The sequence below is a fragment of the Solanum pennellii genome, chromosome 7 (assembly GCF_001406875.1).
Source record: "Solanum pennellii chromosome 7, SPENNV200".
Lineage (NCBI taxonomy): Eukaryota > Viridiplantae > Streptophyta > Magnoliopsida > Solanales > Solanaceae > Solanum > Solanum pennellii.
This window is the reverse complement of record NC_028643.1, coordinates 61,777,857-61,795,975: the sequence shown is the minus strand read 5'-3', so window position 1 is coordinate 61,795,975 and position 18,119 is coordinate 61,777,857. Positions and strand designations below refer to the sequence as shown.

At 36.1% G+C, this 18,119-nt stretch overlaps 1 protein-coding gene across 1 annotated transcript; it reads left to right on the top strand.

Moving 5' to 3' along the window:
- Window positions 1-15,710: 15,710 nt before the first annotated feature.
- On the top strand, window positions 15,711-17,885 carry LOC107025133. Its single transcript, XM_015225979.1, has 2 exons — window positions 15,711-16,682; window positions 16,956-17,885. Exons 1-2 carry the CDS (start codon window positions 15,711-15,713, stop codon window positions 17,883-17,885), a joined length of 1,902 nt encoding a protein of 633 aa, XP_015081465.1.
- The last annotated feature ends 234 nt before the right edge of the window (window positions 17,886-18,119 follow it).

Genomic DNA, 18,119 nt, shown 5'->3' with positions numbered 1-18,119 from the left:
TATATATATATATATATATATAATCTTTACTTTCTCAAAAAATCAGGTTACAACTCAAGTGTTGGCTTTGAAAAACTTTTCAAGATTTATAACTCAAAATAGGGTTCATGCTGAATTATAGACATGAAAAAATCAACTCAAGGATCTCAATGAAATAGAAACTCAATACATAGGAATAGAATTTCAAAAAGAACAAAGAACTAAAATCTCATCTCAAGAATACTCAAATCTAGGGGTAGAATCTTAGATTTTTCTTTTACTGATTTGGAAGTAGATGTAGGACATGAGTAAGAACTAGTCCAACACTATTTTAGCCTTACATACATGGAAGAATAAGGTAAAACAATCAAGAAAACATTTATTGAGTTTCTTGAATTATTTTCATGAAATCTCTATGGCCAAGAATTATAATTTTCATTAGTGATTCATAATTTTATGGAGGAACTTGAGTTGAAATGAATGAAATTCTTAGAGAAAGACTTACATTGAAGAAAAATCTTGAAAAACATGGAAAAAATCTTGAATGAAGTCTTCTACTTTGATTTTTCGTTAGGGTTTTGTCCTAGAGTTTGAGAGAGAGAGAAGAGATTGATGGAAACATGAAATATGATTGTTTTGATCCTTTTCTTAGTCACGAAATTCGTTTAGGATTTTCTTGGATATAAAAAGATAAACAAAAATGACCCCATAAATGTCTTTCCATCGGCTAATTCATAACAACACTATATCAGATTTTACTAAAATAGTCATAATGTTTTACATAAAAATTAAATTGACGTGAAATTTGTGGTGTTGGAAAGTATATTCAAATAGCTTGAATTTGATAGTTTATGGTCCACATAACTCTTTATATTCTACGAGATATGATCGTTTGAAGTTAACCCAATAGAATTTTACATCAAAACTTTACCAATACGGAAACTTCAAGAAATTAAATTGCTCAATATTTATGGATAAATTTGCAAAAAAAAAAAAACTCATGATTGGCGTGTGGTTGAACAAACCCAACACTATGAAAGAAGTAGGTTCTTGGCGAAATCTTGAATTTCTTGAACAAATGCTTGAAACTTTGAGCTTTTGCTCTCGACTCTTCTCTCTAAACACTAAACGCTTTTGGGGATGAAAAAAACTGATTTTAATCAGTTTAAACCCTTAGTTGGGTGCAATTCGCATTTAGAATAAGTGGGGGTAAGGAAAATACTAAAATATCCCTCCTATTTTCGGGTAACTTTTCTTAAATGGACAACCTGAATTGGAAAGAGAATATCTCCCTCATAAGAGCTCGAAAATTAAAAAAACTCAGTAGAATTGGAAAGAGGACTCGAAGATCTTCCATTTGATATCTTGTGGATCTCCTATCTCATCATGTAGTGAAATTTATGGTTATTTGAAGTTGACCCAAAACTCAAACTAAAGAATAACTTGAATAAATTCTCTTTAATTCTTTTTGGAACTCGAGATGCTATATGTAGTGACCTGACATTAATGCTTCTGAAAGTTTAAATTCCTTGGTAAAATTCTACTCACAGCGAAGAAGGTCCTAGTCTTAGTTCAAAAAACTTCTGGGTTGTTACATAGTTGTAGCTAAAATATAAACAGAAATTACCCAGTTTGTATATTTTAGAAAATAACCTCCATTAATCTAGTAGAGTTAGACATGATTGATTTTGATATCTTTTTGACATATAAAAGATTTTTGTTTGAAAATATTCGTTATATATATATATATATATATATANTATATATATATATTATATATAAACATATATATATATATATATACAAAATTTTAACTTTTCACCTGATACTTTTAAGATCACGAAATTAAAATCCATTTTATTACATTTTACATATCATTTAAGATTATAAGATACATAAATTCTCTTTACTTATTTAAATTGTATCAATTTAAAAATAAACAACTGGAACTAAGAGAATAACAACTAAAACAAGTAGATTAAAATGGCGGAAACACTTCTAAATAATAAACATAACATAAAAAATGATGCTTGAAATAGGAAATATGATGTTTGTATTTAAATATGAAGAGTTTCACCTAGAAATACAACTTAGAATATGTTAAATTGACAAAAAATTTGAAACTGCAAAATCCAAACTTGAATAAAGAAGTTTAACACTTCTTTACGTATGAAATTGAAAGGACTAAATGAAGAGACAACAACAAGAATATCCAAAATTTTCCACAATATTTCTTGGAGAATTTATTCGACAACATAATTTGCACTACTAAGATATAGCGTCTAACACCAACACAATATTCCTCAATTGTTCAAATCCATCACCACTTTGTTCGTACTATCAGCCTCGGACTTGCTTGTATTTTAACTAGTAAGAATAAAAATTAAATATAATATATAAGCATACAATATTATTCTTTAATTTTGCTTATAATTATATTTAAAATTGATAACTTACGGAAGTCTGAATTCTCCTTAAACATACGCAACTAAGGGTCCACGGGTAGACCTTTGACAACGAAACATGGATGGCACAATTGGTTGTTAATAGGATAAGGACTACATTTGAAATCAACAATTATTATTACTTTCACAAATGCATTATTGTATTTTTGTTTCTTAAAAATTAATTTCACAATTTAATTTCTTTAGTAATTAATTTTATTTCAAGATTTGTCAAATAATTACTAAAAGTACATAATTATGTAAGGTTCAGATATATTTTTGGAAAATTTATTTTAAAAAATAAATTAATCGGTTTTAAATCTTATGAAATTTTATCAAAAAAATTTACCATAAAAATAAATATTACCTGGTCAACCATGGATGCTCCGTCTTTTCACGTCCATTTTCTTGCTCAACAAACCTTTCTATAGTAATATCATTTATGTTGAAAATTATATACAATTAAAAGCATTATATAAAAATCTATTAAAAATTAATTTATAAAAATATAAATCCATTTGAAATATTAACAATAAATTAGATAAAATATTCACTTACATTAGAACAAAAATGAATCTACCGTATGGATAGCATAACTGCATTTATTTACGCAATAATAACAACAACAACAACAACAACAACAATAATAATAATAATAATAATAATAATAATAATAATTTTATTATAAAATAAGTAGCTAACAAATTTATAATAATAAACTTAAAATAAGAACAAATAAAGAGAAAGTATAATAATGTATGCCAAATTTTTCTTCATATTTTTGTGAAGAACACAAATGACTATTTATAGACAATAGGAGAAAATAAATTAAACACTTGGCCATTGATAAGCTATCCATTTGGACAAGTGGTTACACCTCAAACATGGATGACCCCACATGTCATCATATTAATAAAGTAAATAATGACTCTTTAAAGGATGGTCACATGTCATCTATTTGATTTTACAACACTCCCCCCTTAGATGTCTATGTAAATAAAAAGTTGAAAACTAATATACATTGCATTCGCAATATGTTTTACTTGTTTCCTCATTAAAAACCTTTCTAGGAGAACACAGTGGAAAAACCCTAGACTAAATAAAAAAGAGTGCAATACGTATTTTACTCCCCCTGATAAAGACCACGCTTCAGATGCTTAAGTCTTCGCATTCCAATCTTTTGTACCATCTTTTCAAGAGTTGAGGCTAGTAAAGATTTGGTTAATAAATCTATTGGATTATCAATTGAACGGATTTGTTGTATATCAACATCACCGTTTTTCTGAAAATCATGTGTAAAGAACAATTTCGGTGAAATATGTTTCGTTCTATCTCCTTTTATGAAGACTCTTCTTAATTGAGCTATGCATGCATCACTATCTTCAAAGAGCACTGTGGGTATCTTGACATCACATTTCAAACCACATTTTTCTTTGATAAAATGTATAAATGATCTCAATCATACACATTCTTTACTGGCTTCATGAATGACTATGATCTCAGCATGATTTGAAGAAGTAGTGAGTATGAACTGCTTCATAGAACGCCATGATATAGCAGTACCTCCGTATGTGAACAGATAGACTGTTTGAGATCGAAATTTATGTGGGTCATATAATAACTTGCATCTGCATGACCAACACGATCTGCACTATCTTTGTTAGTATAAAACATACCCAAGGTCATTTTGAGTATGAACATGAGCTACAGGATGTTTAGCTTTTATCCCTATTGATAACCAATAATCATTAAAATTTTGGGATGTGAATTCTCCAGCATTATCAAGGAGAATTGCCTTAATGAGATAATGTGGAAATTGCGCTCTTAATCGTATTATTTGTACTAATAATTTTGCAAACACCAGGTTGAGAGATGGTAAGAGGCACACATGAGACCATCTTGAAGATGCATTTATTAAGACCAAAAATTATCTAAACAAATCACTAGATAAGGGAAAAGGTCTACAAATTCCCCATGTATACATTCTAAAAATCGAGGGGATTCAATGTTAACCTTCATTGGTGATGTCCTAGTAATCAATTTTCCTTGATAACAAGCAGCACATGAAAATTCATCACACGTAAGAATCTTCAAGTTCTTTAATTGATGTCCATTTGAGTTTTCAATAATTCATCTAATCATTATTGATTAAAGATGACCCATTCGTTCATGCCAAAGCACAGAATTTTTTAAGTCAGTAAACTTCTGATTTACGATAGAGTGTGCTTCAACTGTACTTATTTTTGCATAATATAAGCTAGATGATAAAGTTGATAATTTCTCCAACACATATTTCTGATTTGAGACAATCTTGGTAATGCCAAGGTATTCAACATTCATTTCATTTATTGTCTCAATATGATTTCCATTTCGGAGAATATCTTTAAAACTTAACAAGTTTCTTGGGGATTTAGAAGAGAACAATGGATCTTCTATAACAAGTTTTGTTTGTTAGGCAAGAATATAGTTGCTCTTCCGGATCCTTCTATTAAGTTTGAATTACCAGAATTGTAGTAACATTTCCTTTTCTTCTAAGCAAGTAAGATAAGTATTTCTCATCTTTGAATATGGTGTGCGTTGTTCCACTATCAATTACACAAATATCTTCATGATTGATCATTGATCTAAACAAAGTATGGGGCTAGTTTCTTCAAAAATAGATGTAAACAAAGTAAAATATTAATATTAAATAGGGTTATTATATTTACAAGGATTAGAAAACGCAAACACACCAACTAATACAAACAAAAAGGAAATGAAAATTATCTAGATTATTGCGGGATCATCACTGATTGTTTTTCCTTCGGGGAATACAAAGAAATCAGCTAAATCGTAGATGCATAGGCTCAACATTTGCTTCCGCATTATTATTCATCTTATGCATGGTCTCAACATTATATTCAGAGATAAAGTTTTCTTCTGGATTATTATCACCCTTTTTCTAGGATAAAGCTGAACCAGACGCTTAGATGATCGGCAAGTACGCGACCAATGCCCCTTTCCTCCACATCGATGACATACACTTTCTGAATTTTTCTTTTTTATCACTTCTTGTCTCTCACCCTTCCTTTTATATAGTTGTTCATTTTTCGGTGCAAGAGGGCAGCATCATGATTATAATTTATTTTACAACCACGACCACGACCATGATCGGAGCCACGACCACGATAGGAGCCACGACCTCTTTCTTGTTGGTGATAATTTGTATGATTCACTTCAGGGAGTGGCGTAGAACCAATAGGTCGACTTTCATGATTTTTTATTAAAAGGTCATTATGTTGTTCAGCAATAAGAATATGTGAAAGTAATTCAAAATATTTTTTAAAATCAATTCCTCGATATGCTGCAGGATCATACTCGAGGCAGGAAATGTAGAGTATGTTTTCTCAAGCTTATCATGTTCACTGACCTCTTCTCTGCATAAATTTAACTGTGATATAATTCTATACATGGAAGAATTATATTCAGTTATACTTTTAAAGTTAAATAATCTCTGGTTAAACCAATCATGATGTGCCTGTTATAGAATGCCCAACTTCAGGTGGTCATATCTATCTTTTAAATTTTTTCACAGTACAAGGGGTCTTTTGTAGTGAGATATTACATTTTCAACCCCTCGTCAAGATGGTGATGGACAAATATCATAACTTTTGCACATTCTTGACTGGATGCCTTATTATTATCTTTGATGACTTCTACCAGACCCATTGCATCCAAGTGAATTTCAGCATCTAGTATCCAGGATGAGTATCTTTTGCCTGATATATCCAAGACAACAAATTCAAGTTTAGAAATATTAGACATTTTATTAGAAAAATAAAATTCTTACCCTTTTTACCTATTTAAAGTAGTTCAAGTGGCAGAGTCTCGTGCTGATAAAGTATTATAAAATAAGTAGCTAACAAATTAATAATAATAAACATAAAATAAAAAACAAATAAAGAGAGAGTATAATAATGTATGCCAAATTTTCTTCATATTTTTGTGAAAAACACAATGACTATTTATAGCCAATAGAAGAAAATAAATTAAACACTTGGCCATTGATAGGCTATCAATTTGGCCAAGTGGTTACACCTCAAACATGGATGACCCCACATGTCATCATATTAATAAGTAAATAATGACTCTTTAAAGAATGTCCACATGTCATCTATTTGGTTATACAACAAATTTATCATTACATACCCTTGGTTTATAACATTTTGAACCTTTTGGCACTTGAGGATTAAAATCCTTAGTGGGATTCACATTCTTTTCCTATATATATAAAAAATATATGACGGATAAATAAAATTATAAAATAAAATATTCAAAAAAGGTCAAAGAAATATACTTTCGAAAGTTCAATATTCTCATGACTATGAAAAAATATTTAATTAGATTGTAAATAGACAAATTCAAGTAAAAATAGAAAGATACGTTAATTAATAATAAATTCTAGTAGAAATCTCCATCTATATATAAATGAAATAACAATATATTATTTGTATTTTTTGTTTAGGGCATAAAATAATAATAAATATGGATTAACATAACACTTGATATTAATCATGTTTTAGACTCTAAATCTATATTTCAAATTATAAATAAAAATTTATTCAAAAGTATCCCTTACAATTTTGGTTGAAAGAAATCTACATGTTTATATATATATATATATATATGAATTTTCCAAACAATTTAAAATAATTAGTTATATAAATTTTGCGGAAAAAATTATAATAATAATAATATATGAATTTTGCGTTATTTTGGATACTTTTGCCATTTTCTTATAATATTTAGATAGCATATATACTTTACATGATTATGTATATAATTGGTATATTTTACGATTATTTCACAAAATATTTTGATTTTTAGTAAGTATTCTATTAACCTGATTTAGTTTAAATTATGGTTACATTTTGAATCAATATTTTACAATTAAAATAATTATATTATTAAAATAAAGAAGCTCGCTGATTAATCAATACTAATTCGTTTATTTAAGGTTTGGCCAAATTTATTATCTTAACTCAATTTGGCTATTTATTAAATTTAACCCATCTTAAGTTTCCAATTTAATTCAATTTTGGGCCATTCTTGCAAATTCCCTTTAATTCCCATCTCCAACCCATTTCCTTTTATTTAATTTCTGGCCCACTCCCAATTTCTTCCCCCTCAGCCCATTTTCAGCAATTATTCTCCTCCTCTCAGCCCAGTTCGTATTCGAATTCCCGACCTAAAATCCCACTCCAATTCCTCTCTTCCCAGCCCACCTATTTTTCCCAGGCCCACTCCAATTCCTCTCTTCCCAGCCCGCCTATTTTCCTAGACCCACTCTAATTCCTCTCTTCCAACCCAGCCCCAATTCCTTTTCCCATCCAAAATCCCTTGCGAAACCCGACCCATTTGATTTTCCTTTCTTCCTCGCGTGAGCAAGAGCAGGAAGCAGACGCCAATGGATCTGAATCGCTAGCAAATCGACGAAAGATCAAGGCACGTGAGCGACAATAGATGTGAGAGCAAGTGAACGGGAATATGGGGAAGAACAGGCTGGTACACTGCGCTCTTTTGGCTCTTTCATCGCCCTCACTCGTACGACCTCTGCAGCGCACAAGACGACGCAGAATCGTCCTTGGCGTCGTAGGATCAAGCCCCGTCGTTTGCCAAGGACGAGGAATTGATCTCAACCCTCCACCTCCCATTAATTTCGTTCGAATCGCCTGGATTTTGGATAAGGTGGAATTCTAAGTCCAAATGTGCCGAAAAAATCTTGGAATTTCCTCTCTCCCCCCCCCCCAAAAAATCGAAACCCTATTCCCCTATAAATACACTTGTCTTCGTCAGTTTTGGGGGATTTATTTTTTGGGGAAGATTTGAGTCGAATTTTTTTTTGAGGCAGAAAATTGAGAAAAACAGTGAAAGAACTGTTTAAAGTTCATTCTCCAGGAAAATCAAGAAATAGTCCTTTTTCGTTCGAAGTTCTTAAAGGGTTCTAGGATTCAAAGTTGACTCAGACATCTTGGTTTGTTGTTCGTGTCGGAGTTTGACGTTCACGAAATTATCCTTTGGGTGTTGAGGTTCGCTATTTCCTTACTCGTCACTGTTCCCGTTCGCTGCTCTCGAAAAGGTAAACTCAGCTTATGCATATGTTAATTTATTCTAGACGGAATGTAGTTTAATTCACATGTTTGAGTTTAACTCTGTTTGTTCCTGCTGTAAACTCGTCTAATGATATGATTTCCTGTTGTTAGTATGATTCATTGCTTTTGTTTTGTGTTCATTATCATGTTGATTTGAACTATGGAATAGTCGAGCTCAAGCCTATTATCCTCTGTTATTTTGCTTTCTCCTCTTCCTCTGAAAGCTTCCTGCAAATCTGTAAAATGTTGTGGCCCTGTTTGCGCTATTGCTTCTTATGAAGTCATTTTTTTTCTTACGATCTGTTTCTATGTGTTCTTTCGTTGCTTAGAGTGTGTCATTCCTTACTTGTTCACCTAGTCTAAAACTTTCATTCATTTCTCTTCTCGAGCTATTCGTCTAGGCCGAAATAAACCAATATAGGTTGTGTAATATGCCCTTTAGCTGGTACCATGATCGATGTTTCCCTTTTTCTGTTGGTTTTTGAATATGTGAGTTTAGGTAGATTGTGTTTTTGTTTGATGATTGATCTTCTTATCGTGATTTTGGTTATCGATTGGTTTCCGCGTATATGCACTTTATATGTGTTCAGTGGCTTGAACGATGGAAAGAGATCATTGCTTTTCTGTGTTTGACCTGCATTCTGTTTGCTGCTCATGGTCAGATGGTTTTCTTTGAGTTTGAAATGGTTTATATAGTCTTAAGTTTGTCACTGATGAACCTTGATGAAGGATGGCCTTTATCTTGTGCTTTTGAACATTTGGTTTGTGCTACATGTTAAGAAGCCCTCGTTTTGCTTGCATATTGAGTTGTATTTTGAGATTTTGTATTACTTTCTTAAATCATATTTCTAAAATAGCTCACATCTTCTATGCTGTTTTGTTCTAGTCATTTGCTTAAGGTGCTAATTCTCCATTTTTGTTTGATTGCATGTGAAATCATTTTCGAGTCTCCATGGACTTCATTCCCATCTCTTGCACTTCCTCGTTGAGCCGTAAAGGCTCAAACCTCAATCCTCGAGTCGTAGACCCTTCTCAAAACTGGCGTACAGGTTAAATATAGCAAAAGTGTTGCTGGAAATTACATTTTGCAGGGGTTGAAGAAGATGTATACAGCAGTATACATATTTTATACATAGTTTATACCATGATATACAGGTCAAAAATCCACAGGGAATCCGAATACAAAATCTCGGTTGATGTTAGTGAAAGTACGCTGCTGAAAAGGGACTTTCAACTTTCAAAAGTTGAAAAAAAGGCTAATATACAACCTGTATACACTGGTATACATACACGCTATACCTTTAATAGGTGTAAAAAAAAATATGTGAATTGCAGGTTAACGTACACGGACGCCGAATTCGAGTAAAATGCAGGAATATGCAATGAATATGTGCATAGGATACAACCCGTATACATTGATATACACCTTTGGGCAGCGATATACAGTATTAAAATGGTATAAAAAACAGTACAAGTACAAATACGCAGAAATAATATGGGAAATACAGGTGGAATAGCGAGAATGTGTATTCAAACAAATACAGGGCTCAAACAATCCAAAACGGATTGGATATATATAGTATACATCATTTGTATACCATTACTCTTTTCAGGAAATGGGCCAGGGCCCTTCAGCAGATTATTTTTAATATAGGCCCAAAGGCCAATGTTTTTTTGCAGGATTTTAAATTGTTAAAAAGGGCTCAAATCTAAGTAATTTAGTTTAGGACAGATGGGCCAAAGCCCAATTGAATGAATTTGGGCAATCAAGCCCAAGTTCAAATATTTTCCCCTCTTTATTTATTATTTGTTTGAATTAACTAATATTTTGGTAGAATATTAATAATCTCCTAAAGGGCAGCCATTTTTCACTATTTTAAATTTTACTATTGTATTTACTTATTTTGTTTTATTTACTTTTGTCACCATTTAGTTTTTTCCCTTAAGTTAATTCCCTCTAAATATTTCCCTTTAGAAGTAAATAAAAATGGAATAAAATATATTAAAACGAATTTTCTCTTTACTTAGTTAAATTTTATAATTTATTTTAAAAGTCATTTTTAGTCAAATCGCCGGTCAACCGCAAGTTAGCGGGCATCCCCAGGGCCTAACACCTTCTCGGGATGTACATTTGAACTTCGAACCTTTTTCAATCGATTTTTATCTGTTTTTAAATCTCTTGAAAATTTTAAATTTTTTCTTGATTTTATCAAAAATCAAGTGGCGACTCCGTAATTTGGAAAGTCGATTTTTCTTAAATAATAAGATTAATGATTTTCCGAAACTTAGTCATTTTTCACCATTTTTAAATAAATAATATTTTAAAACATAAAACAGAAATGTCAACTCCGCTGGGGAGTAATTAAGTTCTAACCACAAGATTTGACTGTTTGACTAATTGTTTTTAATTGTTAAAAGGGATAATACCCAATTACCCCCCTAGCCTATACCCAAAATCCCTGTGACACACCTTATCTTTGATGAGGTCCTATTACCCCCTCCAACTTTTTTTTAAGCAATTAATTACCACTTTCGTGCCTACGTGGCAATAATAATCTGAAAGGTCGATGTGTTTGTTCAACACGCGCCGGGACCCATTTTTTCAGCTTTCGAAAATGTAACTTTTACACTTTCCAAGTTTGAAAAGCTTGCGTTTTATGTTTTCCAAATTAATTTTACCAAAAAAAATTAAGTAACAAGGAAAGAAAGAGGGAAAGTGCTGCATGTGTGGATCGATTTCAAAGGTTAGAAATTTGATTTCCAACTTAAATTTGATTTTCGATGTTGGATTTTCATAGTTAATTTTCGATGTTGGATTTTGATAGTTAATAATGGCTGGAGCTTCTTCAAAAATGAAGAACCATGAAAATGGGGTTATTTTTTCAAAAGAGGAAGAAGAACTGCTTTTGAGAGAAACAATAAAATTTATTTTTGAATTTTTTTTCAAATTGCTTTGACACGTGGCTAACTTTTATTGGTCATTGTTAGCCAAAATCTGCACTCAATCTGCACTCACGCGCCCTACATGGGTGAAATCACAATTATTGCCACGTAGGCACGAAAGTGGTAATTAATTACTTAAAAAAAAGTTGGAGGGGGTAATAGGACCTCATCAAAGATATGGTGTGTCGTAGGGATTTTGAGTATAGGCTAGGGGGGTAATTGGGTATTAACCCTTGTTAAAATATTGTTTGTGCCGAATTGTTTAATTTTTCATAAATTGTCATTGCATCCATGGCATATCATAATTCCGTCAAACGACATTTATTTTGTTTTCACTAAAGGATGATTATGCGGGTTCGCAGTCGTTCGTTAACCAAATTCTTCTCGGGACACCCTGACGAGTGTAGTTGGCTACTTGATAGTCAACGATCGTTAACTATCTCAACCCAAGTAGTCCGCTTGGGTTACCCTTTCCACTTTAAATACAGCCCACTCTTAGTTAAACTAAGATAGAGCAAAACCCAATCCCGAAAATAGCGCATTGGCCTAAGACGACCCAGCACCCAAGGAGTGTTGGGCCCATTAGAAAGACCACTGTGAGTCCAAAGAGCCTACGGCTCGATAGGACGATCATATTTGTGTGACAAATCTGAAGGATGTATTGCGAATTTAAATGTTTGTTGTATCGTGGGGGGTGGAAATTAACTAGTTATATGTTTTTGTAGATGTCGAGTCAATTCCTCCATTTCAACATGGTCACCAAGACGCCCGACATTCTTCGCGTATGGTGGGACAACCTCAAAGATTACCAAAAGAGAGAAATCTCGATTTACTTGGGTCACCTACCTTCAATAATGGACTTCAAGGTATGTCCCACGTTAATCGAGGTTATCACTCGATTCTGGGACGACGAGAAGATGTTCTTTTGATTTGGAGATGTCGAAATAACGCCCACGCTAGAGGAAATTAAGGACTGTCTAGACTCAATTGGGACATGTGGCAAAAGGAAAAAATGTCCGAATCATCACATCCTTCTTCCAGAAAGGCCAACTAGTAAAGAATTGAAGGACATATTGTTGCTAGTGAATGCAAACTGGTTAGAGACCCATGACATACAACTAATGAGATTTTTTGAGAGATGGGGGCATGACAGCTATTTCAGACTATTCCCGAATGAATTCCACGATCACAGTACCTGGAGGCAAACTCAGGCTATTGCTTTCTCCGCTTGCCTTTTAGGAACTATGGTGTTCCCTAAAGATGAAGGAAAGGAAATCGACACCCGGGTAGTGATGGTAGTGAACGCCATGTTCAGAGAAATTGGTACAAAATCAGAAGAAAAGAAGTACTTCTGTTTGGCCCCAGTCATTTTGGCCGACATTTCTCGATCCTTAAGTTTGTGTAAAAATGGGTTCCCGTTTTTCCAAGGTTGCAACATTCTACTTCAATGGTGGTTGACTGAACATCTATGTAAAAGGGACGACGCCCAGCCACAGGAGTTGGCCAAACCGAGTCAGACGAGTCCTCTGGATAATTACGAATTCTATCTAAGCGTCCGTAGATTTCCAATTCATACCACCAGGGATGCGTGGGCAAAGGTGTTTTATGATCTGAAAGAAGGAGACATACATTGAATGTTACCAAGCTTCAAGTCCGAGAAGATAGCAGCACAAGGGGCCAAACTTCCATTTTTAGTCCTTCCTGGCATCAGAGGATTGCATCCCTACAACCCAACGAGAGTGATGCGACAATTTGGTAGAACACAAGTCATACCCGTCCAAAGAGATGCTAGCTCTTTTATCGTCGATTACAATGAGAACAGCAAAATACCTTTCGCTAAGATCATCCTCCAAGAGTTGGCCGGGCGTGTCAACATGAAGTGGGATATGACCGAGAACAAATATGAAGCTGGGTATGTCGACGAATACAAGACATGGTTGCACAATGATATGCATGGTGTAGTGAATCCAATACCACGTATGGGTCGAAAAGTTGAAGACGTAGACAAGGCTTCAAATTCATGCATACCATTTTCAGCAAGAGTGGGACCGAAGGGAGCAAGAATTTCAGAAGAGAGAGCAGGAATTTCAACAAAGGGAGCGAGAGTACCAACTTCGAGAGTTAGAAAGTCTGAGGGTTTTGGCTGTGACGTCACAGGAGCTAGCCGACACAAGGGCTCGTCTGATGCGCTTGGACACTATTCTGGACGAGCAGATGAACACTTTACGAGCCGTACAAACATCGTCCAAAGTTGTGTTCGCTGAGCCGTACGTGTTCACTAGCAAGTGCATTATCCGCGAAGAAGTAGAGAAAGCCAGAAGAGGAGCTGAACCATCAACCTTTTGACTCCCCTGCGTGGGATTATTTTTATATGTATTCGCATTACATCCTCTTCCCTAAATGTACCCCGTTTGATTAAATTATGTAATGAACTTTATGATATTTAGTGAAATTTATTTTGGGGATACAACTATTTGTTTAAATGGCGCAATACATCCTTCAGATCGCCCGGCCTACCCTTGGCACAAAAGGGTCACATGCATGATTAGGACGCGATATATTTGTGTTTAACTGCTTATGTGTTATGTTGCAATGAATGAGGATATCATAAATTCACTCCTATCCCGAAATTTCCAAAATATACAGAAGCCACTGTTACAAAATGTCCGACCAAAGCTTTCATGTCTTAAGTTTCTCACTCAAAAGACCTCCTCCTATACCACAAATTCTGAAACACTGCTCCATCGTCTCAGGAAAGGCAAACCACCGCTATGGACAAGGGCAAGAGCATCCAGATGGAACTTACTGAAGAGGAACTGCAGAGAAAGATCGAAAGGATCTCTCGGGATATTCAAGAAGCCAAGGAAGAAGGGCTCAGAGTCGACATGGCCACAGCAATTTACAAAGCTGCAGCCGTGACATTGGATAAGGATTTGGCATCGCAGATAAAAAGAAAGAAAGAGGTTGAGATGGAGACCGAAAGCTTGAGAGAAAAGTTGGACATGCTTCGTTTGAAAGTGCACGAAAGAAAAGCGAGAGAGACAAAGATAGATGTGGAGACCGTCGCTCTATTAGCTAAAAGTGCTTTACTTGATAAGGAACTGACAGCCCATAGCAATCTAATTGACCGAAAACACCCCGCCTGTGAACAAGGAGCAGCCAATAGTAGTTTCGACGACGCTCACCCCGAAGACTGAGGAGGATGACGGTGAGGAAATCGTCTACAAGCCTTTATTTCTGGGTCGTCTGAAAGGAAGAAAGTGATGCTGCAACAAGAAGAGAAATGACTAACGTGTCATCGTCATGTTATCTTTTGAGAATTCTACTGTTGTCTTTCAATTTCCTTGTAACCGTAATGAAATAATGAATGAAAATATTTTATCCTGAACTCGAACTACGTTGGGCCTGAATTCTCCTCGTGAGATACGTAGGCAGCCTCCCTAGGCCCGACCCCTATCTTTGGAAATTTTCATTTTCCCCTTCATGTTATGAAAATACGAAGATCAGATCAACATATATCAAAAGCAGCTGTAAGAAGACCGTAGCTTAACGTGATTTAGCCTTCCTGAGATAGCGTCAAAACTAAAACGAGCAAAATCCTGCTTGTTAAAAAAAATGTATTCCCGTCCTCATTCGTGGGTTAAAGATATCCTCAAACAAAGCAACTTGTGTGTTTATGTGCTCTCTGTGTGATATTATGCATTTTGTACTCTGAGTTTGCACTGACAAATCTGCCTTTGAGTTGTTTTCCTTCTCAGGTTCTTTGAAACTGATCTGTGTTGATCAAAAGCTGGCAGATCATCCATACTTCACCAGATCAAAAGGTCCGGCAGATTCCTTCCCTATACAAAGTTCAGACAAAGGAAAGACAGTTATGGGAGACAACAACGACGAAGTGAGTCTTACCGACGTTGTGGTGGCTCAGCCCACCGTAGCGGAACAGAACGAACTGATCATGCAACTGATGCAAAAGGTCGCCGAAATGAGAGTGGAAATGCAACGGAGACAAGATACGCCTCCACCTGGATTTGGTCCTAATATTGCTGATGGAAGACCTCTGATCTACTTCCCTTCATCAAACACGGATCCAACTCACAATCAGCCTTCTACACATGTGCATAATCCGTCGGTTATAGATTTAACGACCCAAAATCCCTAATACACTTTTGTATCTTACCAAACTCCATCACCTCTCCAAAATAATCACCCTCAAATGCCACCTCATCCTCAGAATACTCAAACCTCCCCACCGCCACAGAATCGAAACCAAAATCAAACTTCCTTCAATCCCCAAACACCTCATCACCATTTAAATCAGAACACCAATCCTCAGGCTTACCCACAGAACTACCAGACCGCCCAAAACGTTCCAAGTCCCTCTATAGCTCCACCCCTCCCAAAAAGAGCCACCTTCCAAGTTCCCGTTCCTGCCGAGCACGATGTGCACGATTCTGAGTTGGATCACTATGCAGAACAGGAAAGAGAATGGAAGGCCAAGGAGGATGCGAAGATCGATATAAAAGAGGAAATCAAAAGGGCTATGAAAGAGCTACAGTGCATCCCAGACGTCGTTGGACTCAGTTACGAAGAGTTGTGCATCCACCCAGATTTGAACCTTCCCGAAGGGTTCGAAATTCCGAAGTTCGACACCTTCGGAGGAGTAGGCAACCCCATGGCTCATCTGAGAGCATATTATGACCAACTCGTGGGAGTTGGCAGGGATGAGGCCTTGTTGATGCGGCTTTTCAGCCGAAGTCTATGTGGGGAGGCCCTCGAGTGGTTTACTTCACACGAAACCAGGCAGTGGCCCAGTTGGAATGCGCTGGCCAAAGACTTCATTGACCGATTTGCATACAATGTCGAAATAGTTCCCGATCGGTATTCTCTAGAGAAGATGAAGCAGAAACCAACTAAAAGCTATAGGGAGTTATCCTATAGATGGAGGAAGGAGGCAGCAAGGGTAAGGCTGCCCATGACCGAGAAAGAGATTGTGGAAGTGTTTGTGTGGGTGCAGGAGCCAGAATACTACGACAGAATCATGTTGCTAGTCGGAGCTAAATTCGCCGAGATAGTCAAAGTTGGTGAGACTATCGAAGATGGTTTGATATTGGGGAAGATAGCCCGTGTATCCGCGTCACCTGGATCTTCAGGATTGATGAGGAAGAAGAGAGAAGAAGTTGTCGCTGTCTCGTATGGGGGAAGAAAAAACCCTAGAAACTCGTCGCATTTACAAGATCGTTCCAGGCCTTCCCCAAAGTCTCACTAAGCTCACTACCCGCAATCTAATCATCCCAACAACTATAATACTACCCCCACCTATCCAAATGCTCAAATTTCGTCGTACCAAAGTCCACCCCCAAATCTCTAAAATTTTTCTCCCATATACCCAAATTACCCTCAACCTTACCATATTCCATCCCCTTATCAGAATATTGCTCCCAACTGTGCCAATGTACAGTCAAGCTACCGAGCACCTTCGCCCACTTATCAAGTCCAAGCTCCATTATATAAAAACCCCCTCCCGAATTACCAAGCTCCATCACCAAATTATCAAACAAACTCATATCCTAGAAGCCAAGCTCCTCGTCTGAATACCCGAAATTATCAGCAGGTGCCTCCCCCTCAGCAAAGCGGTTACGACCATTCCCGACCCAGATTTGAAAAAAGGCCTTCAAGGAACTTTACTGCACTTGCTGAAAGCCGGACCAAACTATTTGAGAGACTAGCCACGGCTGGATACATCCACCCTGTGGGGCCCAAGCCCGTGGATGTCAATTCAAAGTTCTACAAGCCAGATCAAAGATGTGCTTATCATTCCAACAGTGTTGGACAGGAAACGGAAGATTGTATCAACCTTAAGCACAAAATCCAGGATCTGATCGATCAGGAGGTAGTTTCTCTCCAATCGGCGGTGCCAAATGTCAATACAAACCCTTTGCCGAATCATGGAGGTGGTAACGTTAATATAATTGAAACGGATGAAGACGGGTGTGGAACAAAGATGATTACTCCCATTGTGCATGAGGACTTGGAAAGGGCTGTCGCTTCTTTAAGCGTCAAAGAAAAGAGAGAGTTTGTTATTCTTACACCTATAAAGGCTGTTGCGTTGGTGCCTTCAGAAACTCTCGTCAAGCCCAAATTTGTCATCGAAACTGCTGTGACCCAAGGCATGACCAGGTCCAGAAGGAGCTACACTCCTGATGATCTTGCTCTCGGAGGACAGAAGAAGGACCATGCTAAGAGGCCGATAAGCGAAGGAGAAGCAGAAGAGTTCTGGAGAAGGATGCAACCGAACGACTATTCCATCGTCAAACATTTAGAGAAGACTCCGGCTCAAATCTTTGTGTGGGCCCTACTGATGAGCTCTCAGTCCCACAGGCAGGCCTAATGAAAGCTCTCGATGATACATACGTACCCTCAGGTTCAAGTAGTGATAACGTGGCTGCCATGATTCATCAAGTTATTCGAGGGCACCGGATCAGCTTTTGTGGCGATGAGTTGCCAGTCGAAGGAAGAGCACATAACAAAGCGCTGCACATTACCATGATATGCCGTGAAAAGGTTGTCAATCGTGTTTTAGTGGATGACTGATCTGGTTTGAATATTTTCCCATTGTCAACGT